General features: G+C 45.3%; 1 protein-coding gene across 10 annotated transcripts in view; it reads left to right on the top strand.

Annotated features, from left to right (window-relative positions):
* LOC123517776 (single-stranded DNA-binding protein 3-like) overlaps window positions 1-27304 on the top strand; it is a 194678-nt gene that overhangs the window by 107504 nt on the left and 59870 nt on the right. The window contains exon 1 of one of the 10 annotated variants that reach the window (XM_045278230.1): window positions 10106-10205. The exons of the other annotated variants lie outside the window; for them this stretch is intronic. Within the exon in view, the coding sequence (XP_045134165.1) occupies window positions 10119-10205 (87 nt within the window). The 5' untranslated portion in view covers window positions 10106-10118. Of the gene's footprint in view, window positions 1-10105; window positions 10206-27304 lie in introns of those variants that run through there. 10 annotated transcript variants of the gene reach the window in all.

Below are 27304 nucleotides of genomic sequence, written 5' to 3' on the forward strand. Positions count from 1 at the left end.
TTCCTCCTGCGAACTCCGATGCTCTCCTCGCCCTCTGTTTCTCTTCTCTTGGAACACTTTTAATACTTTTTCGCTCAGGCCGCCGCGCCGCGCCGCTCCGCTTCGCTCTTCGCTCCTCACTCCGTTATATAACGTCGGGTTTTGTTTTCTTTAAGAGCCAGAATGTTTTACGAAGTTTTAATTTTGAGGACTTGGGCACCAAGGAATTTAGTTGAATAACCCACGCAAGTCGGTTAATTTTCGGGAGTCGTTGGTAACTCTGACTGTTGACAATAATTGTTGTTGCTTACGTCCTTACGGCAACAGTGCCAAATATTCAATACAGCTTTTTAGAAATTTGTAAAGCAACTCCAGTAGACTTTACTGCATTAACTTATTTTGCATGAAAGTGTGCGTGATAAATATCTGCTGCTTGTAAGGCATAATGGTTCGAGAAAGAGTTTTAGAAATCTGGAAATCTGTGTTGATAAGAGAAAACTTGGCAACTTAATAGGACTCCATGCGGTCTGGGATTTGGCGGCACCTGTTTTTCGCGGACCTGGAAAGACATGTGTTGGTTCTTGTAAGGCGTGTTTTCGGTCTCCTGTTTTCTTATGTATTATGATGTGTAGTGTACTAACCCCCTGCTGCCGGGCCCTAATCACCCTTTCTCCCATCACGACGACGGGAGAAGCGAGATCCAATTTTAGCTCAATGTTTTGTAACTGTGTAGATTAGAAAAATTTTGTATGTGTTTTATTTTCGCGGGGGTGAATGTCTTTCTTTTTTGCCTAGTTTGTTGGTGGGAGAATTGTGTATTATGGAAATTCTCCTCGTCTCCGTCCCCCTCCGGCCTCCGAACCGACGGAAATAGAGAAAAGGTTCCGTTGCGTTGGCCGCGGCATGAATAATAAATAATGTGGCAGATATCACAAGAGAAAGACAAATCAATATTACTCCAGGAATGGCTGAGATCGGTGCACGCAATTATGTGCCTTGTTGATCGTGAACTTTACGTGCATTGTGGAGGGCGCGCGTGGGAGACATAAGGCCCATAATGCCCTGACCGAACGGCGGTGGAGGAACACTAAGTATTTAAGGTCACAGTGACGGCATATTTTACAGGACTTTTCCTGTTATTCCACACTGTTTAAGAAAGCATTAACGATGACACTGCGGCGGCATCCAGCCCGCCTGCCGCCCGCCCGTGAGCAACTCAGGCACGGGATCGACAGACTGAAGACAAGTGGAACGGACGAAGCATTCTGAAACGCTAAAATTGGAGGACGCCAACCTGGAGGCGGCTGCGGCTGGGAAAAGATGCTTCCCGCGAAATACAGAATCTGCCAAAAGGACGTGAAATGCTGAAAATACGTTAGTGTATAAATCCAGCTCCACAACGCTTTATTGAATTTTGTGCTGGTTTTCCTAAATCATCGGCGGCCTCGGAGCCTGGCCGTGCTGCTGCGGGACGGGACGCACACCCAACAAATATATTAACACGGTGATACCCGGCGGCCGGCAGCTCCTCGGGGGCGCGGCGGCTGCCTCTTGCTAGAGCTCTTTATGCTTTTGTTTCGTGTTTTATTCCATTCTTTTTTCCCCTTTTTCCTATACACGATTTTTGGATCCCGCAACGCCCGCCTCGCCTCGCCTCGCCGCGGGTTGAGGTGCACACTGGCGATGTTGTTGTTGTCTTTGGTGATGATGATGATGGCAGTGTTGTAAGTTGTCAATCTGTCTTATGGTGGAGCGTCACTATCAGGAGTGACGGTGATGACCTGGTGAGGCCAGGCGTTGTCTGAGACCCCGCCCCCCCTTCTCTCTCTCTCTCTCTCTCTCTCTCTCTCTCTCTCTCTCTCTCTCTCTCTCTCTCTCCTTACTGACACTTTTATGGCTTGCTGGATGTATTATTATTATTATTATTATTATTATTATTATTATTATTTCCGTCTTATTCGTAATTTCTATATTATTTCATTCATTACATTTCTCATCATAATTTAAATATATTAAATTTCATATATATATCGACATTTTCACTTTATATATATATATATATATATATATATATATATATATATATATATATATATATATTTTTTTTTTTTTTTTTTTTCCTCAAACTATCTACATTCGAGAGGTGAAAGAATAAAATGTAGAAAAAAACTGAAAAAAAGGTAAAACTAATAATTATTAGTGTGCGGCCTTGGTGGTGTCGGTGGTGACTGATCCTCACATCGTTAGCAGTGTGACTAGTGTGGTGTGTGGTGTGGTTGTGTTTGGGCGCGTGGAAAGTGGATGTATAGGGATCAATACGTCACTCATTTAGGTATGTGGTTTATTTTGGATGCCATGGCCGCCCCCAGGTGTGTGTGTGTGTGTGTGTGTGTGTGTGTGTGTGTGTGTGTGTGTTTGAAAGCGTGCTTGTTCTTTCCTCATCGCTTTAAAGGCAACAGTTTCTATCCGTGTATGTTCTACCTTGGCGCCACTGTTTCTCCTCCTCCTCCTCCTCCTCCTCTTCCTCTTCCTCCATTCTGAAGACCCCAGCCTTTTCTTGCGTCTCTGTAGCGGTCGTTCAGTTGCGGTCCTTGTAATTCATCTCCTTACCTGGAACCCAACGGTGGACATAAGAAACTTTCCCTGTCTAATGGGCGAGAGGAGCTGCATTTCACGTGCACCACTGGGCCTCAGATTTTTGCCATTCTTCTTGTAACGAGCCCCGGCGGTTGTATGGTTGGTTACTTACTGTACGGCACGGGACTGAACGGCACCTCTCTCTCTCTCTCTCTCTCTCTCTCTCTCTCTCTCTCTCTCTCTCTCTCTCTCTCTCTCTCTCCTTTTTTTCGAGTGGCTTACTTTAACACATTTCAGGAATTTTAGACAACTTCGTCAATGATTAATGAAGCAAATCCAACCCCCCCCCTCTCTCTCTCTCTCTCTCTCTCTCTCTCTCTCTCTCTCTCTCTCTCTCTCTGTGTATGTCTGGGGAAAGGGAATAGTAGTTAACGGGAAGGGCGAAAGTCGGGTGTCGGTAGGAGGAGGAGGAGTAGCGGACAGGTATACTCATAACCACCGCTGGAGGGTGCTGGGGCGAGGCGGGGGACGGCTAGTAGGTGGGAGGGAAAAGGAGGGAGAGGGAGACAAGGAGAGAAGAGGAGAGGCTTGTGTTGTCTACCTCATCACCCATCGTCTCTGCCTTCCCTGCCTACCTATGCACACACACACACACACAAGCCAGAGGACCGGGGTTCGATTCCCTGGCCGGGTGGAGATATTTGGGTGTGTCTTCTTTCACGTGTAGCCCCTGTTCACCTAGCAGTGAGTAGGTACGGGATGTAAATCGAGGAGTTGTGACCTTGTCCCGGTGTGTGGTGTGTGCCTGGTCTCAGGCCTATCCGAAGATCGGAAATAATGAGCTCTGAGCTCGTTCCGTAGGGTAACGTCTGGCTGTCTCGTCAAACAGCACACACACACACACACACACAGCACACACACACACACACACACACACACACACACACACACACACACACACACACACTTTCATTTATGTGGTGTTATTTGACTTGCTACTTATTACTTCTACCCTCTCTCTCTCTCTCTCTCTCTCTCTCTCTCTCTCTCTCTCTCTCTCTCTCTCTCTCTCTCTCTCTCTCTCTCTCTCTCTCTTACCTGCGAGGAAAGAATAGCTACGGGACATTCCCTCCCTAAACCTCCTACCTCTCCTGTCTTCTCTCCTCTCTTCTCTCCACTCCACTCCACTCCACTCCTCTCCTCTCCTCTCCACTCCTCTCTCCCTCTTCAAGCCTCTTCATCTTTTTTTTTATTATTTTTTCCCCTCCATCTTTCTTGACGTCCTCTACTTTCTCCCTTCTCCTTCCTTCTCCACGTCTCTTCCTCGTCTCGTCTACCTCCTTCCTCGCCTCCTGCCTTCACGCCCTTCCCTTCACGTCCCTCTCTTCACATCTTCGCGCCGAGTCTCTATTAGTAAGTTGTCGTAGATGCTGTGGAAAACAACTGAATATTGAATTCTCTCGAGGAAATGTCAACTTTATTGCTCGGTTATTCCTGTAAATTACTGCCACCCCGGCGCCGGCTGGTGGAGTGGTGTAGGCGGCAGTGGCAGTGGCAGTGGCGGCGGCGGCTGCGTCTTAACTGCCGCCTGCTGGAAATGGGACGGTGGAAAAATAATATTAAAGTAATGGTGTCAGTAATGTTGTATCTTGCTTTGTCGAAACGGTTCCCCGCCCTTCGTTCCTTCGTTCGTTTGCCGTATTGATTTCACTTTCTTTTTCGACAGGTAGAGAGAGAGAGAGAGAGAAAGAGAAAGAGAGAAGAGTATAGTTCCGTGATGCGTAGAAAACTCCACATTCAGATTATGAGATGTATAGAATATGTATCTAGAGAGAGAGAGAGAGAGAGAATTTTAGTAGCAAACGAGTGGCTTGTCGCTAAACCCAAGTGGGAAATTAAATCAAACGTCCACGCTGGTATATCTCAGGCCCCCGGGACGCTCAATTCAAGGAGGTGACGGCCCAATTTATTTTTGAGGGAGTTTATGGAGAAGCAACACAACGGGACTGTCGGGGTGGGCGTGTGCCGGGACTTCACTGCCTGACGGGGCGAAGAAATACTTGCACCACTTGGCCTAATTGTATGTGTCCGCGTCTGAGGAGGCTGGTATTCATTCTCGTTGTGACATAGATGATGGGGGAGTGAGTGTCAGAGAAAGATAGGGAGGGACAGGGTGGGGATGTATGTAAGCTTTCATTGGTCACAGTATAATTTCTCAGTTTTTCGTTGGTCAAGAGATTCATTCGGTGCGTGACGTCTATTATATCTCGTAGCTTCCCCTCTCCTGTGACTTAGAATCTCGAGGTGGTGCTTGTATTTCACTCTCAAGGCTATCAGAAGTCGGCACACGTGTCGCTTCGCGTTATAGTGCTGCTGTAGAAGTGTTTTTCAGGCATTTTCTTGTAGTTCTTCAATTTTCTATACCTTGATATTCTGTAGACGTTTATATATTAATTTGTATTTCATTGTCAATATTATGAAGATTTTTAGATTGTGATATTGCAGGTATTTTGTTGTAGAGCTTTAAAATATTCGTGAAAAATTCTCTCTCTCTCTCTCTCTCTCTCTCTCTCTCTCTCTCTCTCTCTCTCTCTCTCTCTCTCTCTCTCTCTCTCTCTCTCCCCTCCAATGCCCTTTAATCGGACTCGGATATCAAAGTTACTTAAGAACATTAATACGTGTCGGACCATTAGTGGTTCTTTTGTGGCTGAGGGTAAGAGTACAAAAGAGGGAAGAGTGAGTCACGAGGCGCACCTGTCATCACACCTAGACGGGGCAATTAACGTTACCTCGGACAAGGCCTGCAGGTGAATCCACGTGACTTCCTTCTCCGGGGAGCATCGTGGCGTGATTGGTGCTCTGAACTCCATTACACTCCTCCTCCTCCTCCTCCTCCTCCTCCTGATCTCCTTTACCACATTTTTTACGTACCTCTGCTCGTTCGCGTATCAAAGAAGCAAGACTTGTTTATTAATATTATTACTTGAATATGGTGATGTGTTTTGTGTGCTCATGATGATGTTTCTCCTCATTAGTTTTTTTTTTTTTTTTTTTTTCTTTCTTTTTCTGTATTTTTTATTCATCCATCACTTATTTTATTTCTTTCATTCCTTCCTCTTTTCCCTCTGGCTTTTTTTTTTTACCGCTTTTCTGTTCGTATTCCTATTTTTCCCCCTCCTTTTGTCTCGCTCTCTCTCTCTCTCTCCCTTTATTGTTTTTTCCCTCACCATCACTCTTTTTTCTCCCTTTTTCCTCCGTTCACACAACTCTTTTTTTTTACAATTTACATGAAAAAAAAAAAAATATATATATATATATATATATATATATATATATATATATATATATATATATATATATATATATATAACCAGACAAGCATCATTTGAAAATTACCACGTGCAACTGAGATACTGAGCAGCGAAACGAAGCGAAGGACACCATACATAAATTAACATGGACAACAACAACAACAGCAACAATAACAAACAACACAGCAAAGCATCACTATACATACAGAACCACAAACTAAAGCACTGAACCAAGAAACGAAGCAAAGCAGTGAGGGAGGCGAGAGAGAAACGAATGACACAGTGAAGCATTTCGATCGACTCTGGGACAGGCACGTAAGGACCTTGACTGCAGTTTGGACAGATTGACAGAGTGGCAGTAAGAGTAATGTGACAGAGGGACACAGATAGGGAGCGCGTTAGGCAGGCGATAAGGAATGCGGTGATGGACAGGATAAGCACTTGAGGTTGATAACAGAGAGAGAAAGAGAGAGAGTGTGCAGCTAGTGATATGACGGACAGGTGACAGGTGACAGGTGACGGTATATAGAACATTGAAGTAAGTGGTAGATAGACAGGGAAGAAAAATAACCAGGAAAAGATAAGTGGATTTTTTTTACATGAAGATCAAAACACGGAATATAAAGGGAAAAAAAAAAAAAAAACATTTGAGTGGATTGGTTGAGAGAGAGAGAGAGAGAGAGAGAGAGAGAGAGGTTAGGAAGGACTGGGTGGGGTAAAGGATGCATGAGTAGACTGAAGGATTGCGAGTTTAAGGCAATCCTCCCAGCCAACAGACACGCCGCTCTCACAACACAGACCAACAGACAGTCAGTAGAGAGTAGCCAGGCAGCACACGGCGGCGGTCTGTTGTTGCCCACTTTATTGCAGTTGGTACACTATTTTGCTACCGCTTTAGTTTCTACCAACGAGTGGCACTGCTTATATACTCTCTCTCTCTCTCTCTCTCTCTCTCTCTCTCTCTCTCTCTCTCTCTCTCTCTCTCTCTCTCTCTCTCTCTGGGATAAAGGTGATTGGACATGTTAGTTGTATAGGAGTCACGACATGGAGCGCTGCTTGAAGTAAGTGTGTGAGGAGGAGAAGGAGGACGAGGAGGAGAAAGAAGAAGACGGGGAGAGGAAGCGTCCATATCTGCTTGAGTTGTTTGATAAGTCTGGTTCAAATTTTGGGCATCGCGAGTTGAGTGGTGTTCGGGGAAGAGGACAAAAGGAGATGTTATTCATCTTCGTGTTTTAAGAAGGATAATGTAATGTAATATAGTTTTTACCTTACTTCCTTTCCTTACCGTACTTTAGCTAATCCTATCTTGCCTTATTTTACCTATTTCCTTACCTTACATCTTACCTTACCTTGTTTTACTTTGCCTTGCCTTGCCTTGCCTTGCCTTGCCTTTCTTTGTCTTACCTTCCCTTACCTTGTTTTACCTTGCCTTGCCTTGTCTTACCCAACATCACCTTAACCTCTCTCTGTTTTCCTTTTACCCCAGTTGCTCTCCCTTTCTTTCCTTTTTACCTTGGAGAATACGAAGACAAATAGACGGACGGAGGGGTTCATGGGGAAGAGAAATGAAATCTGAAGGAAAGAACATCACCCCAACCATCCTTTGTTTCCCCTTTCCTTCTCTTCCTCCTCGATACCATTTTTATCTTGAATACGAAGGCTGCTTTACCATGGAGGAGGAAGTGTGAAGGAAAGGACATCAGGAAGGGAAAGGAAGTCTGAAGGAAAGAACATCACCGTAACCATCCTTTGTTTCCCTTTTGCCTTTCTCTTCGTTCTTTCCTCCCTCTCCCTCTCTTGTTTTCTCTTGCCTAGGAGTAGAGTTCACTGGGAAGGGAAGGGTGAACGAAAGGACGTCACCATAATCACCCTTACTTTCCCCTTTCCCCTCTGTCTCCTCTCTTTCTTCCCTTTTCTATACCTTTACCTTTCTTGCTTTCCTCTTGCCTAGAAGAGTTCACTGGGAAGGAATGATTGTGTGAACGAAAGGACATTACCATAATCACCCTTACTTTCCCCTTTTCCCCTCTTTGTCCTCTTTCTTCCCCTTTTCCCCTCTTCTCCCCAAAATTAGGTTCGAGCCGCAGATGAGAGTAGGAATCGAAGTTCGAATCTGAGGCCAAATTGAAGCCTGTAATGCGGAAACTCTCCCAGCGCGAACCCAGCCGCCGCATGATTCCCGGCCGGTAGCGAGAGTAATTGTGAGCCCGAATTGAAGTCTGAATTGAAGCCCGAATCATATCGTGAATCACTTGAATATTGTTACGGTCGTTCGGAGGAGATGAAGCGTCATTAGGTGGGGTTATTGGTGGGGATGGTGGGGTTGTCTCGGCCGGCTTGCTTGCTTGGGTTAGGTTTGCTCTCTCTCTCTCTCTCTCTCTCTCTCTCTCTCTCTCTCTCTCTCTCTCTCTCTCTCTCTCTCTCTCTCTCTCTCTCTCGACTTTCTTTTGAGTCTTCATCTGCCGCGGTAAATTTCAATGACGCTGTGCTTTTTACGTACTATAGTGTACCCTCCCCCTCCTCCTCCTCCTCCTCCTCCTCCTCCTCCTCCTCCTCCTCCTCCTCCTCAGATCATGACTCTGCATTGCTATTTTTTTTTTTCCCCTATTTTTACTAATCTCACTTGCTATGCGTGACTTTAGCTTGGTGACTCTCTCTCTCTCTCTCTCTCTCTCTCTCTCTCTCTCTCTCTCTCTCTCTCTCTCTCTCTCTCTCTCTCTCTCTCTCTCTCTCTCTCTCTCTCTCTCTCTCTCTCTCTCGTCTGGTTCAGCTACGAGTGGTTAGAACAATGTAGGTCGTTTAGTTGTTATAGTGGTGGTGGTGGTGGTGGTGGTTATTGGGGTCAGCGAGCGTCTTATTTCCACTAATCACATCCTTTGCTTCTAATGTTTCCGCTACGTTAAGAAGACAAGAGAGAGAGAGAGAGAGGATGAAAGATGTGTTGTTTTTATCTTTCGTGGATTATTGAGGATGTTTTCACTATTGTTATTATTATTATCGTTGTTGTTTTTGTTGTTGTGATGGTTAGCGATGATCAGGTGTGTCATTATCAGTACATGTTCACGTTATGTCACGTTTTATAATGTCGTCACCGTGTGTGTGTGTGTGTGTGTGTGTGTGTGTTTCACTGTTTGATCTGCTGCAGTCTGGAACGAGCTCAGAGGTCATTATTTCCGATCTTCGGATAGGTCTGAGACCAGGCACACACCACACTCCGGGACAACAAGGTCACAACTCGATTTACATCCCGTACCTACTCACTGCTAGGTAAACAGGGGCTACACGTGAAAGGAGACACACCCAAATATCTCCACTGGGAATCGAACCCCGGTCCTCTGGCTTGTGAAGCCAGCGCTCTAACCACTGAGCTACCGGGTGTGTAGTGTGTGTGTGTGTGTTGCTGGGTGCGGATATCTGGAAGTGTGATGGCAATGAGAGGAAGTGGAAGTTAAATGGTGTGTGTGTGTGTGTGTGTGTGTGTGTGTGTGTGTGTGTGTTGGGAGTGGGGTTGTTAGGGATGTGGTTGTTACGTACAGGTGGTTATAATTGGAAGTAGTAATGGTCGTTATAACATATTCACTTAGCACATTCATCCTCTTTCATTCATTCATTCATTCATTCACTCATCAGTTAGTAAATTCTTTGACTATTTAACTTCCCTGTGGCCTATTTTGTCCTACTTCCTAATGCAAGAGTTGACCAGTACTCTCAATCATTCATACATTTCTCTGGTAAACTCTAGAACTCCCTGCCTGCTTCTGTATTTCCATATTTTTGTGACTTGACGTCTTTTAAGAGGGAGGTTTCAAGACATTTGTCATTGACTTTTCACTTATTCTTTATCATTCTTTTAAGGGAACTGGCATTTCAAGTGGGCCTTTTTTTCCCCCACTTTTTTTTATATATGTCTGGTTTTCCATCTTGAATAAAAAAAAAGTTCAACCTCTCTATTAACCTCATGAATACAGATATACAGAACGATTACTTATTTTTTTTTCTCTCTCTTCTTTTCTTGTCTCGTGTTCTTTCATCTTTTCTTACATTTAGCCTCTTCCCTCTCCTTCCTTACCTTATACTTACTCATAAATTTTACTCTCCTACACTTCTGGATTTTACAAGTAGCAGAGTCAGGTATTAATTAGGTCAGAGGTAGTCGAAGCACCGGAACAGAAACATGAATCCTTCCGAGTCTTGCGTCCGAACGACTCAGAAGGTGGCAAAAGAAATCAGTTACCCAGAGACTGTCATCTAATGTGTGTGTGTGTGTGTGTGTGGGGAGACGTTACATCTGGTCCGGCAGAACACTATAGCAAACGTCATCTGTCTCGGCCAATCAAGGTAGTGCTGAGGTGGCGGCGGCACTGAGCCATGGGTGGTGGTGGTGGTGGTGATGGTGCAAGCACGACACATAACACAACATCTGCATGATTCTTGCCATCTGAATTAAAAAAAAAAAAATCCTGAAGTGTGGCGAAACCTTAGTTACACACACACACACACACACACACACACACACACACACACACACACACACAGGCATGGTGGATGATAAAACGAAAACGAGCATGGATGGGCATAGGTCGTTGCGTGGCTTGTAGTAGTAGTAATAATGGTGGTGGTGGTGTGGAGCAGTAACACCTGGGGTAGACTGCAGCTGGTATCCTCCCTCCTGCAGAGCACTACCCTTTCGCAACACGCTTCCCTCGTCTCCCGCCGCCTTCCCCCAGCCTATGATCCTTTGGCAGTGTCGGTAAGCACGAAAATGTGCCTGACGCGACCTTATCTGGACTTTTTTTTTGCTCTAGAGTATTGCGGCTTTTGGTTATTATATTTAATTATATCGGCATGAGGTGTTTAGAGCCGCCAAGACAGGTAACGTGACAGCGTGTGGTTGTGAAAGATTCTGTAATGACGCAAAGATGGAAGGGCTGGAGAGGTGGCTATGCAGGGGAAGGGAGGTGGGGAGGAAGGGATGGCGTTGGTTGGAAGGGGAGGGAGGGGGAGAGGCTCACGTATGTATCTGTGTTCCTTGGTTTACGTTCACGATTCAAGGTTTTCAAGTTTATTTCCATCTGCTTACTGGTATGGGTCGTTTACTGTTAACTATTGAATAAAGTGTAGCACTACCGTTCCCTGCCTGTCTTATAGGGTGGTGCGCGCGTCGCCTGGCAGGAGCCGTGACTCGTGGCCAAACACGCCAAGCAGGCCACCACGGAGTTATGATTGGATGGGCGCGACTTTCTGTGCAGGTCATCTGAAAACTTGCATGCTGGTGTCTGTTTTGTACGTGGACCAAACTTGCGTCTGACCTCGGTTGTGCTGGGGTGGGAGTTAAGGTCACTGCTGCGTGGAGGACAGAGGTGGGTCAGGGGTTATGATAGGACAGCATTCGACTTGGCTACTGGTGTGCTTGTTTCATCTGGTGAGTGGCTCGAGGCTTAGCGTGCTGGCGTTGTGACCTCGATTTGCTGGTTCTATTTGCAGGGTTGAAAGAATAGGTTGTGGTTTGGGATAGAGATTGATTGATTAGTATTATGTTTCAACCCTAAACGATTCCTCCGAGCAAAAGACAACTACAATGATTAAGGTTTGATAGGTAAAGGTAGAGGGATTGATCAATGGATAGTTGTAACAATGAAGTATCCTAGAAAGCACTAATCAAACTATAGTCTAGTCAGTGAAGTTTGATTACCAAATCACTTTCTTTGAAGATTATAGGAAACTTGCACCGGACAGATTAATTGAGGAGATAAGGGATATAGTTGTAACGAGTTGAATGATAGTTGTAACATTTGACCAACATATCCTTATACTAATCAAATTGTAAGCAATACTGAAGACTATAGCTACTTAATTACTCTTGCTGTCAGTATCTTATCGACATTATAAACTTGCACTGGACCATCTTGGTTAAGAAGTCGTAGCAGTTAAAGGATAAAAGTATTGTAACTAGTCTTGAGAGAAGCAGTGAATGGTAACCGCAGTGACATGATTGGATTGTGTTTGTGTTTGGCGGTGTTTGATGGTGGTGGTGGTGGCGCAATGGTGGTGACGGGACGTATTGGGGGAAGAGGACTGGGATGGCTGGTGTTTAACTTGAGTGGCGCCGCAAGACCTCGGTGTTACGGCGCCAAAAAGCTAGTCAGTTAATGTCTTTCCCTTGTGGTGTGTCTTTCCGAGGTTTTGGTGATGGCACCTTGATAATAGCGTGACGTTAGGCTACCCACTAAACACAAGTAATGTATCTTTAACCTCACTGCTTCTGAAGCTTAGTGGAATCCCCCTGCCTCCTATTTCATACTTTTGATTGCTCCAGTAATTAGTGTTTGTGCCGATGACAGGTATTATTACAGCGATTTTTAGTTGAAGCCTTTCTTGTGATGATAGGAGATGATGGCGTCCGTGATACCGACCCTTGCACCGCGGGCCCGTTAACTGGATAATGACTGCGTGTGTTTTAATGTGACGAGGAGTGAGGGATGGCGCGGTGGTGGTGATGACGCGGGGACATGCGAGGGGCGGGTTGGTGTGGTGGAGGCTAATAGTGGTGGTGTGGCTGCGTCGTGGCGGGTGGCAGTAACTGCATGTTAGTGGCTGTTACGGTACTATTAGGCGTGATGGAGTACACTGTGTAGGATTAGTCAGACCTTCCCCCTACCCCATCATTCTCTCTCTCTCTCTCTCTCTCTCTCTCTCTCTCTCTCTCTCTCTCTCTCTCTCTCTCTCTCTCGTCGACATAGTGTACAGTCTTCCGTGGCGTGTAGTCAAGGCACATGAAACATTAGTAAACACATGTCGGCATGTGAGAGGCCCTGCCGCTGCCTGCAGCTGGCGGGTGTCAGGCCCGTCTGTGGGAAGAATCTACAAAATTCTCCAGGAAAAATATCTGGGTGGGGGATCCTTTATTCCCAGGAGGGCCTCGGCGTGTGCCTGGGGCCTCGCCGCACCGCCGTACTGCAGGGCCAGGCGGCAGGAGACTTCATATTTTATTATTGAATGGTGAGAACGTATACATGTTATATGAAATATCAAGGAAACGTTGAAGTAACGTTGATGGTTGTGTAGAACGTTGAAGCAGGTGGTCACGTGGGCGCCCGTTGTCATGGCAACTCTGCAAAGTTGTCAGATAGTTCCACGCGGCGTCATTGTTGAATGCCGGGCGTCACCTGGTCTCTTGTCAAACATTTATACGCTGCACCAGTTGTTGAGTGATGTATGCCATTGCTAGAAAAAGCGCTTCTGCTGAAACCGTATTATTAATTTCTTGGAGCGAAGGGAATGGAGGGAGGGCAGCGCGCAGTGCTCCCCGGCTGCAGGCTGTGGGCGCTGCTGCTCCTGGCGTGAGGGCAACAGTTTTTCCTAAAAGTGGATCCAATCTTCCATTTTACTGGCTGAAAAAAATAGATGGGGTTTCTTGTGATGAAGGTGGCGGTCATGTGGGGCCTGGGAGCACGTGTTGCGTCCTCCACGTGCTCGGGGCGGCCTGTGAGGTGGCGGGCAGGACACCACCACCACCACCACCACCACCACCACCACCACCTCCACCTCCACCTCTCAACACGCACCTCTTTGCAACCTTCACTCCCTTAGACATTATTGACTTTGAACGTAAAGAGCGTACACATCCTTACACACACACACACACACACACACACACACACACACAGTCACTCAGTAACATGGATAGTCAGCAAATTTACACTTCCCCCTCATTCCCCCAAAACCATCCTGCACCCGTCTCATTTTTCCCGTTCTGTCGTTGCATTATGAGCGTTGATGCATTATTGATATCGTCTAGTACCACCACCAGCAGCAGCAGCAGTAGGAGCAGGAACAGGAACAGGAACAGGAACAGGAACAAACAGCTTTGTGACTGTCAGCGGTGACCACTTTGGGGGGTGGCCGCTGCGGCGTGGAGGGCAGCGATGAGTGTGCAGCTGTCACCCAGGATCTGACAGGTCAATAAATCAATAGACTCGATTACTTTAAACTCTGTCTGATATGAGGAGGCCAGGCGTCGTAACAGTGCAGAGGGAGTAGGGGTAAAGTGTGGTGCGCTTTGATGTGGTTGGGTTGTGTGCGTTGTGTTTAGAAGAATGAAAGAAAGAAAGATGTTTAATTGTTGTTGTTCGTGATTCCCATATAGTTTGAGTTTGCGTCTCTCTCTCTCTCTCTCTCTCTCTCTCTCTCTCTCTCTCTCTCTCTCTCTCTCTCTCTCTCTCTCTCTCCCCTGACATAGGATGGGCCGTCAGCCGCGTACTAGCTCTCCTCTGAAGCTTTAAAGAGAAAGAAATGCAAGAATCACATAGGCGGAAAGACTGAAAAAAAGGGGAAAAAGGAAAAAAGGGTGCGTGGGGACGGGGTGACGTTTCCAGGGCGGCGGCGGCGGTGGTGGCGGTGGTGGTGGTGGTGGTGGGGACTGGTGGGTGGAGGGGTTGTTGCTCTGCGTGATGTCCTCGATTTTGTGTGTGTGTGTGTGTGTGTGTGTGTGTGTGTGTGTGTGTGTGTGTGTGTGTGTGAGAGAGAGAGAGAGAGAGATGACGTGCGTTATTGTTTTATTATTGTTATTATTATTATCTTTTTGCTATTTTTCTCTTGTGTTTATTCATATGCATGTGACTTGTTTATTTATTTTTTTTATTTTTTATATTAGTGATGAATTTGAAGCTTCCGTTACCTGTAATCATATAAATAATGTAAATGGATAAACAAGAACTTAAATTCGAAACATTCGCAACTTGGATAAAGAAAATATATGAAAAATTAAACTTGCATATTTATCTTTCCATACCTTTAATTAATATTCACCACATGTTTCCATTATTCTCCGTGTAAAGATGACTAACCAATGTCTCTTCTTGTGTTTCCAGGTAAGTAACAAAGTCAGCCCAGCGAGGATGGTGAGTACAGGCACAGGAGGAGAGGCGGTGGGGGTGGTGGCTTTATAAATACACCAGCACTAGGGGCGTGGCGGAGGGCGGAGGGAAGTATTAGTATGAGAGGGGATGATGTAGTAAGGGTGGTGGTGGTAGAGATGGAGGAGGACGAGGACGAGGACGAGGAGTAGTAGTAGTAGTATTAGGAAGTGAAAATTTTAAAGTCCCTATGTAGAAAAAAGAGGGGGAGGGGGTTAATGTTCTTAAATACGTGTATCAGAAAAATATGGAAATTAGCTTTTTTTTTTAATGGTGCACATGTTTCTTAGTGTTAAGTATAGTAAGTAAGAAAATGATGGTGTTGGTGTTGATGATTGGTGCTAGTTACTATAATGGATGATAATGCTGGAAGTGATTGAAACGTAGGTTCTGAAATGATGGGAATATAATAGTTGAGTAATAATAAGCGATGATAATAACACTGATATTCCAAAATGATGTTAAAACGATACTAACAAGAAATCCAGACGAGACGAGACGAGACTAGACTTCTTCCTCTTCTTCTTACCGAGACTAGTTAAAAAGCGGAAGAAGAGAGTGAGGTGAAAGAAATGCGAATAAAAAGGAGAGAGAGGGGAGGGGGGAGAAAAAAATCCTAGCAATTAACCTTGTATTACATTAACTGAGCTAGTAGTGGATGTGTGTATTGATCACACACACGGACTGTTTCATAACCACGTACAACAGGAGAGTGAGCGGACGTACGTGACACACAGTATAGGAGCCAGCGAACGTACGTGGCGCGCGCGCACGCGCACACACACACACACACACACACACACACACACACACACACACACACACACACACACACACACACACACACACACCATATAAAAACTGAGAACTTACGAATGACACGTCTCAAGAATGTATTCAAGATAGAGAGGGAGTGAGAAAAGAACCAGGTCATGAGAGAAGAGGTGTGTGTGTGTGTGTGTGTGTGTGTGTGTGTGTGTGTGTGTGTGTGTGGTGGTGAAAGCTTTGATGATAGCTGAACGAGGGGCGGGAGTGTGGTGCCGGCGGTGACGATGGTAGCGAGAGAGAGAGAGAGAGATGGTGTCGGATTGAAAGGGGCAGACATGAGTATTTGTGAGGTTTAGTGTGTACCGATGGAAGGAACAAAGTGATGTAGATGTAAGAATAGTGAACAGATGAAGTAAAAGGATTAAAGACTTATTGTGAGTGGCTTCGAATGCGTCTCTAGGGAGGTTGAAAGATGACAGTAGAAGAGTGGCGAGAGAAAACTGAAGAAGAGGAGAGGTAGAAGAAGGGAAAGAAGACAGTAGAAGAGAGAAGGTGGAAAAGTAAAACAGTACAAGAATAAAAGGAAAAAGGAAGACAGTAGGAGAGGAGAGAGAGAGGGCAGGGGAAGATGACAGAGGAAACGGGAAAAGAAAGCAGTAGGATAGGAAGAAAGAATATAGTAAAAAGAAAAAAAAAGATTGGGTCATCTTTGTGTGCCATAGCTACTACTTTTAGCGTTGGACAAACTACTCTAAACTAAAAAGAATAAACAAATAAGTAAATAGATATTCTCCAATTCAACCATGGACGTGTAAACTAAAGACCAAATTGGAGTATGCCTTGCCAACGGGACACCAATTCGATGTAAAGTGTTTTGTGACAATGGGGTTTTGAAAAGTACTATGACACAAAAGCTAATGAACGATAATGAGAAGAGAGTGAACTAGGAGACGTGGAGAGTAGGTTAATATTAAAACAAGTGGGAGGAAGAGAAGAAGGAAATGAATAGGCGTGATCAGTGTGGGAGTGAGGGAGATGGAGGAGGAAGGAAGAAGGGAAAGGGAGGAGGTAATAGATGGAGGGATGAGATACGTGTGGGGGGTGGGTGGGAGAGGTGAAGGTGTGTGATGATGTGGGGCAGTTAAGAAGAAAAAGAGTGATGAGGGCGTGGCTGGAGTTGTCACGCTGCACCTCCGGGTAGTGTGTCACGAGGTCAGGTCACGCTCTCACGCTCACGGTGCCGGGAAAGGGAAGGGAGGAAGGGAGAGGCCAGAATTTAGTAGAGAGAAAAGAGAGAAGAGAGGTCGACTGATACAAGAGGTGTGATTTCTACTTTGCCTGTACCACCACAATCACTACTACTACTACTACTACTACTATTATTATTATTATTATTATTATTATTATTATTATTATTATTATTACTATTACTACTACTACTACTACCACCACCACCAATAATAATAATTATTATAATAATAATCTTCGTCTTCTTCTCCTCTTCTCCTTCTCCTTCTCTTCTTCTCCCACCATCTCCCACCACCATCATCATCATCATCATCATCATCATCATCATCATCATCATCATCATCACCACTACTACTACTACTACTACTACTACTGCCATCATCATCATCATCTTGTAGGGCAACGTGATACTGTGAAGATGAAGGTACAGCCGCAGGGTGATGGGGTGGGAAGTAGACGGCGAGGACGTGGGAATTTGGATGGTGTTGTAATGGATAGCTGTAGTATAAGCAATAGTTTAGTGGTGGTAGTAGTAGTAGTAGTAGTAGTAATTGTTGCTGTTGTTTTATAGTGGTTGGTAATATTTCACGCAGTTATTTTAAGGATGAAACCAAAAAAAATCATAACTTAAACAATAATAACCATAATTTTCACTATTACCACCACAACCACCACCAACAACAACAACAACAGTAATTGCAGTAGTTAAACAAGATGACAGAAGGGCAGGGCAGAGCAGGGCAGACCACCTCAGTAGTGAAGCAGGTGTCCATAGCAGTGATGTGTGGTGCTGAAAGGGCGTCGGTGTGTCGGTGAGTGTGGGTGCGTGCGTGGGTGGGTGAAGGGTGGGTGTTGCAGCAGGTGAACGCCCGCGGGGGATGCATCTTACGTTCCCACGACCCCCTCACCCCACCTTCCCCCCATCTCTCTCCCCCAACACAGGTCTTCTCGTCTCCTCCGTCTCTTCATCTTATGATCACCGTCATCCCCACTTGCTTCTGGTGTTACTCCGCCTCTCTCTCTCTCTCTCTCTCTCTCTCTCTCTCTCTCTCTCTCTCTCTCTCTCTCTCTCTCTCTCTCTCTCTCTCTCTCTCTCTCTCTCTCTCTCTCTCTCTCTCTCTCTCTCTCTCTCTCTCTCTCTCTCTCTCTCTCTCTCTCTCTCTCTCTCTCTCTCTCTCTCTCTCTCTCTCTCTCTCTCTCTCTCTCTCTCTCTCTCTCTCTCTCTCTCTCTCTCTCTCTCTCTCTCTCTCTCCTCTCTCTCTCCCCTCTCTCTCTCTCTCTCTCTCTCTCTCTCTCTCTCTCTCTCTCTCTCTCTCTCTCTCTCTCTCTCTCTCTCTCTCTCTCTCTCTCTCTCTCTCTCTCTCTCTCTCTCTCTCTCTCTCTCTCTCTCTCTCTCTCTCTCTCTCTCTCTCTCTCTCTCTCTCTCTCTCTCTCTCTCTCTCTCTCTCTCTCTCTCTCTCTCTCTCTCTCTCTCTCTCTCTCTCTCTCTCTCTCTCTCTCTCTCTCTCTCTCTCTCTCTCTCTCTCACACACACACACACACACACACACACACACCAATATTAAAATCATGATACGGCTGCATTCCTCCTCCTCCTCCTCCTCCTCCTCCTCCTCCTCCTCCTCCTCCTCCTCCTCCTCCTCCTCCTCCTCTCTCTCTCTCTCTCTCTCTCTCTCTCTCTCTCTCTCTCTCTCTCTCTCTCTCTCTCTCTCTCTCTCTCTCTCATCTCTCCATTCTTTCCTCCGCCATTGTCATAAACTTCTCCCTCCTTCACACCTCATGGGTTTCTCCTCCTCCAGTCCTTTTATTTTTTTTCCTGTATTCCTTCATCTTTCCTCCAATCTCTCTCTCTCTCTCTCTCTCTCTCTCTCTCTCTCTCTCTCTCTCTCTCTCTCTCTCTCTCTCTCTCTCTCTCTCTCTCTCTCTCTCTCTCTCTCTCTCTCTCAGGTGTAGTGTAATAGAGCTTCAGTTACCTGCTCATACCACCACCACCACCACATTATACACCAATAATGATTTTTTTTCTTGGGTTAGGAGTAAAAATTGAATGTACTCCTCTTTTAGTGGAGAGTTAGGGCGTTTCCAGGTTAGACTATGGATAGGGATGGTAGATGTATGTAGGTAGGTATGCTTTGTACACGAGCTGCCACGTGTATTGCTGCTGGCTTGTTACAAATTAGATACAGTAATAAACAATGTAGAACGTTATTGAAGTCATGTCTACTGCGCTCGTCAGTTCGTTACTTGTGGTTTTGAGTGAAACAAGAGATAGGGACGGTTAGATTTAAAGTGAAATAAGAGAGAAAAAGTAGAATTTTGAGAAAGAAGTGATAGAAACGGTACGATTTTGTGAGTGAATCATATTATAGGAACTAGGATTTTGTCAGTGAAACGAGATAGGAACAGTAGGATAATGAGAGAAACAAGAGATGAAAGCAGTAAAATTTTGAATGAAACAGGAGATGGAAACAGTAAAATTTTGTGAGTGAAACAAATGACAGAAATCGTAAGATTGAGAGTGAAACAAGTGCTGGTGGTGCATGGAGGCCGCATGTGTGTTTGTGTGTTTGCAAGAGGGTGTGGCAGCGTCCAGGGACAGATAGATAACATGACAGTGAATCAGGAGCAGTAGAGACTCATGGGTAGCGTTTCTCCCTCCGTTCCCGGGTGAGGCGTGGGATCGACACACCCGCCCGTGCTTCCGTTCTCGGCTAGTGAAGTCGGGTGGGCGGCGACCGTAGAGTAGCAGAAACCTCGCTCGCCTCCCCACCTACCACCACAACCACTCCTCCCCACTCCCCACAGCCCACTCCACCTCAGCCGCTTCGCTCCAACTGCCTCTCGTTCTGTCTGACTATTGCATCCCCATCCACACGCACCCACAGTATTCCACGTGAATTATCCACCCTACATCGCATCCACACGCACTCAAATCCACGCAGACACACACCTGACCCCTCTTCCCCTCTCTAGTCTTGCTTCACCACTGCCCCTCCTCTGTCTCTCTCCCTTCCAGTAATAAGAACCACTAGACACTCAGCTGATTAAATTTACATTCGGAGTGATCGCTATAATATGTGTGACCTTGGAACTCATAACGGAGCTTAAACCTGTTAATTAAGGCTGAAAGTAAGGTCATCGGAAGTGGGGAGTGACCTGTATGCAAATGAACAAATGCACGAATGACTTTAGCAGTAATTATGTAAAAAAAAGAAACGGTGATAGTGATGGTGATGATGATGATAACCCAGTTTCTTTCTTGTTTACTGTCGTTGTTGTTTTTGTTGTTTCCATTATTGTTTTTTTTTTATTACTTATTGTAGAAATAATGGTTATCTGAAAAAAAAATTGTAATTGTTTTTGTTGTTACAAGTGTGTGTGTGTGTGTGTGTGTGTGTGTGTGTGTGTGTGTGTGTGTGTGTGTGTGTGTGTGTGTGTTTTACAAGCGCTACTTGAAGTGCTTTCCTGCACGTGTAATATTAACCCGGCCAGCCTGACCGTGGAGAGAGAGAGAGAGAGAGAGAGAGAGAGAGCATGGTATATCTTGAAGCAAGGGCAGCATAATTATTGTATTATTCCCCATCTCCTTCATTTGTCTTTTCGTTGGCCCTTCCTCGTCTACCGACCCGCCACCTTATCTACGTGTGTTGTGTGCGCGCGCGGGAGTGTGTAGCGCTGTGTATACATAGACGTGTAGATTAGTGTACGTATTTTGTGGCGGGGATGCCGACGCCAAGATAAAACCTCCACATACACGTCCCGCGCGCACCAACATTTACCGGGAATTAATCAAATAAGTTCGCCTTTAACGCTTGTCTACGGCTTAACGATACTCTCTGGAAGTCAGGAAAGAAATTCAAAAAATCGGATGATGTACACCCTTCCATACCATCTTTTCGAAATAGCTCTACGAGGTTTAGTTAGAGCGGTATTAAAATGTTTTTGACTGTTCGCGAAGTTAAGCGTCAGCCAACCCGGCATCAGCCCCTTGTGCACGCAGAGTTGCCAAGTGTCGCAACCGCCGCAGATTTGGCATCGTTTCGCGCTGGCATTACTTTCTTAACAATATTCAGACTCATCATCTACAACACAACTACACCTCAAGGATGTTGTCACACCTCACGTTAGCTGGAGAAAAATATGTTTGTGTGTGTAGCGTCAAGACATTGTTACTGGATCGATCACAAGACCCACGTAATGTTAAAACCGTAAGATTTCCGCTTTTGACTGGAAGTAATGTTCGCCAGCAGCGTTGTCAATGCGTGGCGGGCGGCGGGCGGCGTCTGGCACCATTGTAACATCCCACCACAACAGCATCCCGTCCCGGAACTTTTGAGTGTTAGCAGTTTTCGTCCTTTTTTTCCAGCAGCAGCGGGAAAATAATATTAATATACTCAGTATGTTTGGGACTCGAAGGCACAGCACCAAATGGTCATTACCATCTTTTACGACAGTCTTGTCGTGTGGAGCAGACAAAACTGATCTAAATACACATATCACTTAAGAGCTGGAGTCCTGCGTCTCGTGCTTGTGTGATACGCTGATACATCGCGAAAATTTTGTATATTACAAGCGTGGGGGAAGAGGGGGCGGAGCTGGGGGGAACTGAATCGTAAAATAGCACGGTCTACAGTCCCGGATCACGCCTTATTGCTCTGATAAACTCCACATTATTTTATGGAAAAGGCTTGCACGGAGAGCCCCACTGATGCCTGCTTAGGGCCACGCCATGAATATTTTCGTGAGTCTGGCGTAGGTGGTGATGTGTTTGAGGTGAGGTGTTTGGTGGTAGTGGTGGTGGCAGTGACAGAACAGGTGTCTCTACATTCTCTCTCTCTCTCTCTCTCTCTCTCTCTCTCTCTCTCTCTCTCTCTCTCTCTCTCTCTCTCTCTCTCTCTCTCTCTCTGAGTATACATGACCGATCTGTGTAACTAGTATTCACACACACACACACACACACACACACACAAGTAGGTCTAGCGATTAGGGTCGACTCTTGGTAGGGTTAGCGAAGGAGGAGGATGAGGAAGATGATTTACGTACATTTAGGAGGTGGAGTATGTATGGACAGGTTAGGTGTAGCGCAGAGGCGTCGTGCAGGTGAAGGTAGCTACGTGGATTTGGGTGTATGTATGGCAGCGTTCCAAACCCCACCACTGCCACCATCATCATCCCCTTCCTCCTTCTCTTCCCTTTCTGTCTGTCTTTCACCTCCTCTCTATCACGGATGCTCGCTTTACAAATCACCTCTTTAGTATAATGAAATCAATACTTCCACGCTTACTACTACAGTGACGGGGCTTGTAGTGCTAGCATTTGGTTACATTATTAGCGAAGTTTCCCGTCATAACCATCATTAGTTTGGGTTCGTCGTGGCCGTAGCGAAAACAAACAAAAAAGGCGAGTCTAGGCTGCCGTCCGTGAGCTAGGGAAGATGAGTCTGTGAGGAGTGAATGGGTGTCCTTTTCGTCTTGTCGTCTTGTCTTCTGCACGCCTGGTTGGTCTGGGTTTGGCTTCCCGTGGCGTCAGGGAGTGTATACAGTATAGCTGGCGGTGACGGTGGTGGTGATGACGTGAGGGCGTGGGTGTGGAGGACAGGGTGTGATGGACAGCAGATCCACGCACTATCTTCCTATCTTGTTCACTTTGAGGTTACCGTGTCTATGTATGTAAGCTATACTTGAGGTCATCCGTACACACACACACACACACACACACACACACACACACACACACACACACACACACACACACACACACACACACACACACACACACACATTTTGAACTGCCTAATGTTTGTAGAGAGAAAAATTCATCTGAGTACTCGTATTATCGAACAAACACGACTTACACACTGATAAATAGTGACTATGGAATAATGCAGAAATTGTTGCATTATTGAAACGTTGTGTGTGTGTGTGTCGACAAGGTAGCAGTAGCAGCAGCAGTAGTCGTAGTAAGTAGCGTGGTTGACAAGTGTGTGGCGTGGCGTGTTGACAAGTGTGCCTGGTGTGGCGTGGTTGGCGCGATGGGGCGTGTGACCAGGGCAAGAAGTGGAAGGAGACGGATAGAGGCGCGACCGGGGCCGACCGACCAGCCACTTGAGAGGAAGGTTTACGGCGTGGTCAGGTGTGTTTCTTGGCCATATATAGGTGTGGCCTGAAGAATTATGATCGCCAGATATGTACAGGAGCTGGTCCATTCTGATGTGGCCCGATTTGGTTATATGTGATTGAGTGCATGAAAGGATTAGTTGTTACGCTACACATGTTGACGACGCGAGCTAATATGTTTGTCCACGTAGCTGACAGGCCAGAGAGGGAAGAAGCAAGTGTGGAGGAGTATAGACAGGTGTTTGGTGAGCAAGAGGGAGAGAGAGTAAGGAGTGGGAACAAATGTCCAAGGGAAAGGAGTGGACAGATGTTTAAAGGAAGGGAGACAGATGGGAGAGATATCAACCCCTCCTCTTCCTCTTCCACTAATCAATAGGCTGTGAGAGGCTCCCTCCCTTCCTCCCTCTCTCTCTTGCCACCCTCTCTCTTTCTCTCCCTCTCCCTCCCTCCCTCCCTCACACACAGTCTCTCCCCCACCCTGACTCTTTCTCTTTTTCTGTCTTTCTCTCTCCCTCTCATTTGCTTTGTCATCTTCACAACTTTTTTTTCTATATTTTCTCTCCTTTGTTCTTTGTCTGAATATTGTAGAAGAGAAGAGGAGAGGAAGGAAAGGAAAGGAAGGAGGAGGACGAGGACGAGGAGGAGGAGTAGGAGGCAAGCAGGGGACGAAAATAAACCAAGGATTAGGAGAGAGAGAGAGAGAGAGAGAGAGAGAGAGAGAGAGAGAGAGAGAGAGAGAATATGTGTGTGTGTGTGTGTGTGTGTGTGTGTGTGTGGGTAAGACAGAGCAAGGAAAAACGCACATAGAAGAGAGAGGGAGAGAGAGGGCGGAGTATCGGGTTGGTGGGAGAGGAAATATTGATGTTGAGGACAAACAGGACAAGATAGGGTGGGTGGGTGAGAGAGAGAGAGAGAGAGAGAGAGAGAGAGAGAGAGAGAAATATGAACGAACGAACAAAGAAGGATGGAAGGATGTCTGAGAGAGAGAGAGAGAGAGAGAGAGAGAGAGAGAGAGAGAGAAATCAAGAAAGCAAGCAAGCCGCCCATGGTCGGGTGCTCTAGAACAGTGGGCGGATTGTGTGTATGTGTGATGGGGAAGCAGTCAGCGAGTGGTGTACATGCAGTTACGGGGCGCCGATGGAACAGTGACGTGTCTTCTGTCTGTCTGTCTGTGTGTGTGTAGGTCGTGTGTGAGCAAGCTTGTGGTGATGGTGTTACATGCCCCCCCCCTCTCTCTCTCTCTCTCTCTCTCTCTCTCTCTCTCTCTCTCTCTCTCTCTCTCTCTCTCTCTCTCTCTCTCATTTGGATTTTTGCCTTCTTTGTTTTAAGAGAATAATGAATTTGCATGATGGCATTACGGAAGGCTGTGTTCACCTGTCACGCGGAGGACAAAGAGGTGTTAATGAGAGCCAGACACGTGCACAGAGAGAGAGAGAGAGAGCACCCTTTGGCCTTTAGTATAGAAAACGCGTGGAGAAAATATCATATAGAAAATCTCTCGCTGAACTCTTTTTATTATCATTATTTTCATTTTTTTTTTTTTTTTTTTTTTTTTTATATATATATAATATTCCACCGTCTCCGTTTTTCTTCACCTTGTTCTGTTCGTTTGTATTTATAAATTTTCCCGAGTAAGACGGATCAGAGAGAGAGAGAGAGAGAGAGAGTTGAATATGTGAAACGAACATTAGTCCCGCCAATTCCTCCCTTCCACGGTTAAAAATTTTCTTCATCCTCTTCCTCCTTCTACTCCTCTTCCTCTTCCTCTTCCTCCACTGAATAGTTTGTTCTTCACCTATTGACGAACTGTGGAAAGGAGCGAGCGTGGCGTCGATGAATTATCCAACACACACACACACACACACACACACACACACACACACACACACACACACACGAGTAGGTCGATACCAGTAAGTGGCCAAGTGAGGTAGGGGAGGCACGGGGCACCCTACACACAAGGAAGAAATCACACTACGACGTTCATATGCAGTTCCCAGGAAGTCACACACCCGCCACCTCTTTTCTACCTACGTCGCTAGGATACACGCACAACCTTACACACGAGTACCCTACAAACCTGATGTACTGTACCGTATTATAATTAGCCAGCTGCCCCGTCCTCCCCTTGCCACCAGCGGTACTGTGGCCTGTATTCCGTTAGCCTTTCTCTCACCAATACTATTTTTCAAAGGCCACAGTGATGATTAGCCTAGTTCTGTAGGCTGTTGCTCATTTTTTTTATGATGTATAGACCTTGTTAATCTGTCACTATAATCCTAAAAACACCATTATGAACCCGTGTAACTTCATGTAGAGAGAGCTTTATAAGTTTAGCTAAGATGCGGCGTAGAAAGTTATGATTTTTTTTTCTTTTGCTGATGATAGTTTCTTTTCATTCTGAGAATCACGAAACCCACCTTTGAAAACATCCAAGACCACCTATTTTAGTAGAGCTGCTTTAGATTATCGAAATGAAATGTTTAAGAATACGACCATAAAGCTTTCTTCTGTACAGGCAGCACTGTGACCCTCCCTCCCACAATGCCCCAGCCCTCCTTCACTGTAGCCACGAAAAGCTGACTTATTGTTTCGCGATGAACTGAACGATGTGGGTCATGGGTGAAAGAAAACGCGTGATGGTGATAGCAATAGAAAACGTAGCCAGAGTTTTCTTGTTTTAATTCGTTCCTCATTATTATTGGCGGAACTTAACATTACGTGGTATCCGCAACTATTGTAGGTGCGTAAGTGAATGTTTTGTGTTTTTAATTTTTAAGTGTAAAAAAAGGGATGAAAAGAGATGGTGCGAAAGAATGTAAAATCAAAGGAATGAAAAAGGAAAGCGCGGAAGAATGAACAGTAACGGGAAGACTTCGATATAATCATTACGGCGTGAGGAATTAACTAGTACGGCGCGCTGTGTCGTGAGAGAGAGAGAGAGAGAGAGAGAGAGAGCAGGATCGATTGGTAATGTTATAAGTAGGTACTGTAGTTGCTTCAGGACAGGAAGTATTGCCTTGTTTATTATTATTTATGGAGCCCTAGTCTTTCTTTTCAGTGAGCTTTTACACCCCCACCACGGTTGCTGGGAGTTTTTTTATTATTATTATTATTATTATTATTATTATTATTATTATTATTATCATTATTATTATTTATTTTTTTATTATTATTGTTGTTGGTGTTGGTGCGTGTTACTCTGTAGGAAGCCTTGGTGTTTTGAAAGTATAAGACGGTTTTGCTGTTGGTTTGCTGTGAAATTGTGCTGTCTTTTTCTAATACCAAGGAACGGTCTGCTGTAGTGAGTGTTTTAAAATGTTTTTTCCTTTATTCTGTTCACTTATCTTTACATTATTTGTGATTAATTTGAGTTGATTTATTACTTATGGAAATCCTCCGAAGCTATCACTGTTAATTTCTACTTTTGCTACTGCGTATATTCCCTATCATCATCATCATCATCATCATCCGTTATTCTATATTGTAGTATTACGTCGTTACCAGTTATGTTGTATTGTACATGCTGTGTATACACCAATGGATTACAGTGCATTTCGTAGGACACACGGGGCTTCGGTGTGCTGCGCGGCGGAAACTGCAAACGTATTGGCTCTGTGTGTATAGAGTAGTAGTATGGAGGATTTGTTTTGATTGTGCGCCCCGGGAGGGAAAAAAAAGAAATATGTAAAAGATAAAAGAGAGAGAAAAAAAATGAGAGGATATTCACAGAAGCACAATGGGGAAGGGAAAATACTTGGTGAGTGTTGCTGAAAAAAAAAAAAAGAAATATACAAATATACTGTACATATATACGTTTCCAATATAATTTGATTTGAGTACAGTACGGAATAGTTAGGAAGCAATGCAGTGGGTGGAGCTGGGAATAGATGTGTTAGATGAAGTAGTTGTGTTAGAGATTATGAAGATGGAGGAGGTGGTGGTGGTGACGGGGACGTTAGACAGGTGAAGGTGGAGAGTGAGAAAGAAGACTGAGTATTGGAAAATGAGTTGGAGACGAAAATGTGTTGGTGGGGAAAGAGAAAGTACATTGGGTTAGTAGTTGGAGTGAGATTAGGTGAACAGTGGGAATGAGGAAAAGGAGGATGAGGAAGAGGAGCTGAAGTAATGATAGTAGGAGATAGAGGACGAAGAAAATGGAAGGTAGAGAACGAAGAAGAGTAATAATAGTGGTTGCAGGACGAGTAGTAAAAATAGTAGTAGTAGGAGGAGGAGGACGACGAAAAAAAGAAAAAGAAACACTAACTTAGATGGCAGTTCAGTACACACGGTCCATTATTCAAACCGTCATTGCGTAACACGGAGAGACGATGAAGACTAGTGTTTGTAAGACGACGCCAGTACAGGAGCATATGAAAAGATCGAGGAA

Source organism: Portunus trituberculatus, chromosome 42 (genome assembly GCF_017591435.1).
Source record: "Portunus trituberculatus isolate SZX2019 chromosome 42, ASM1759143v1, whole genome shotgun sequence".
Classification (NCBI taxonomy): Eukaryota; Metazoa; Arthropoda; class Malacostraca; order Decapoda; family Portunidae; genus Portunus; species Portunus trituberculatus.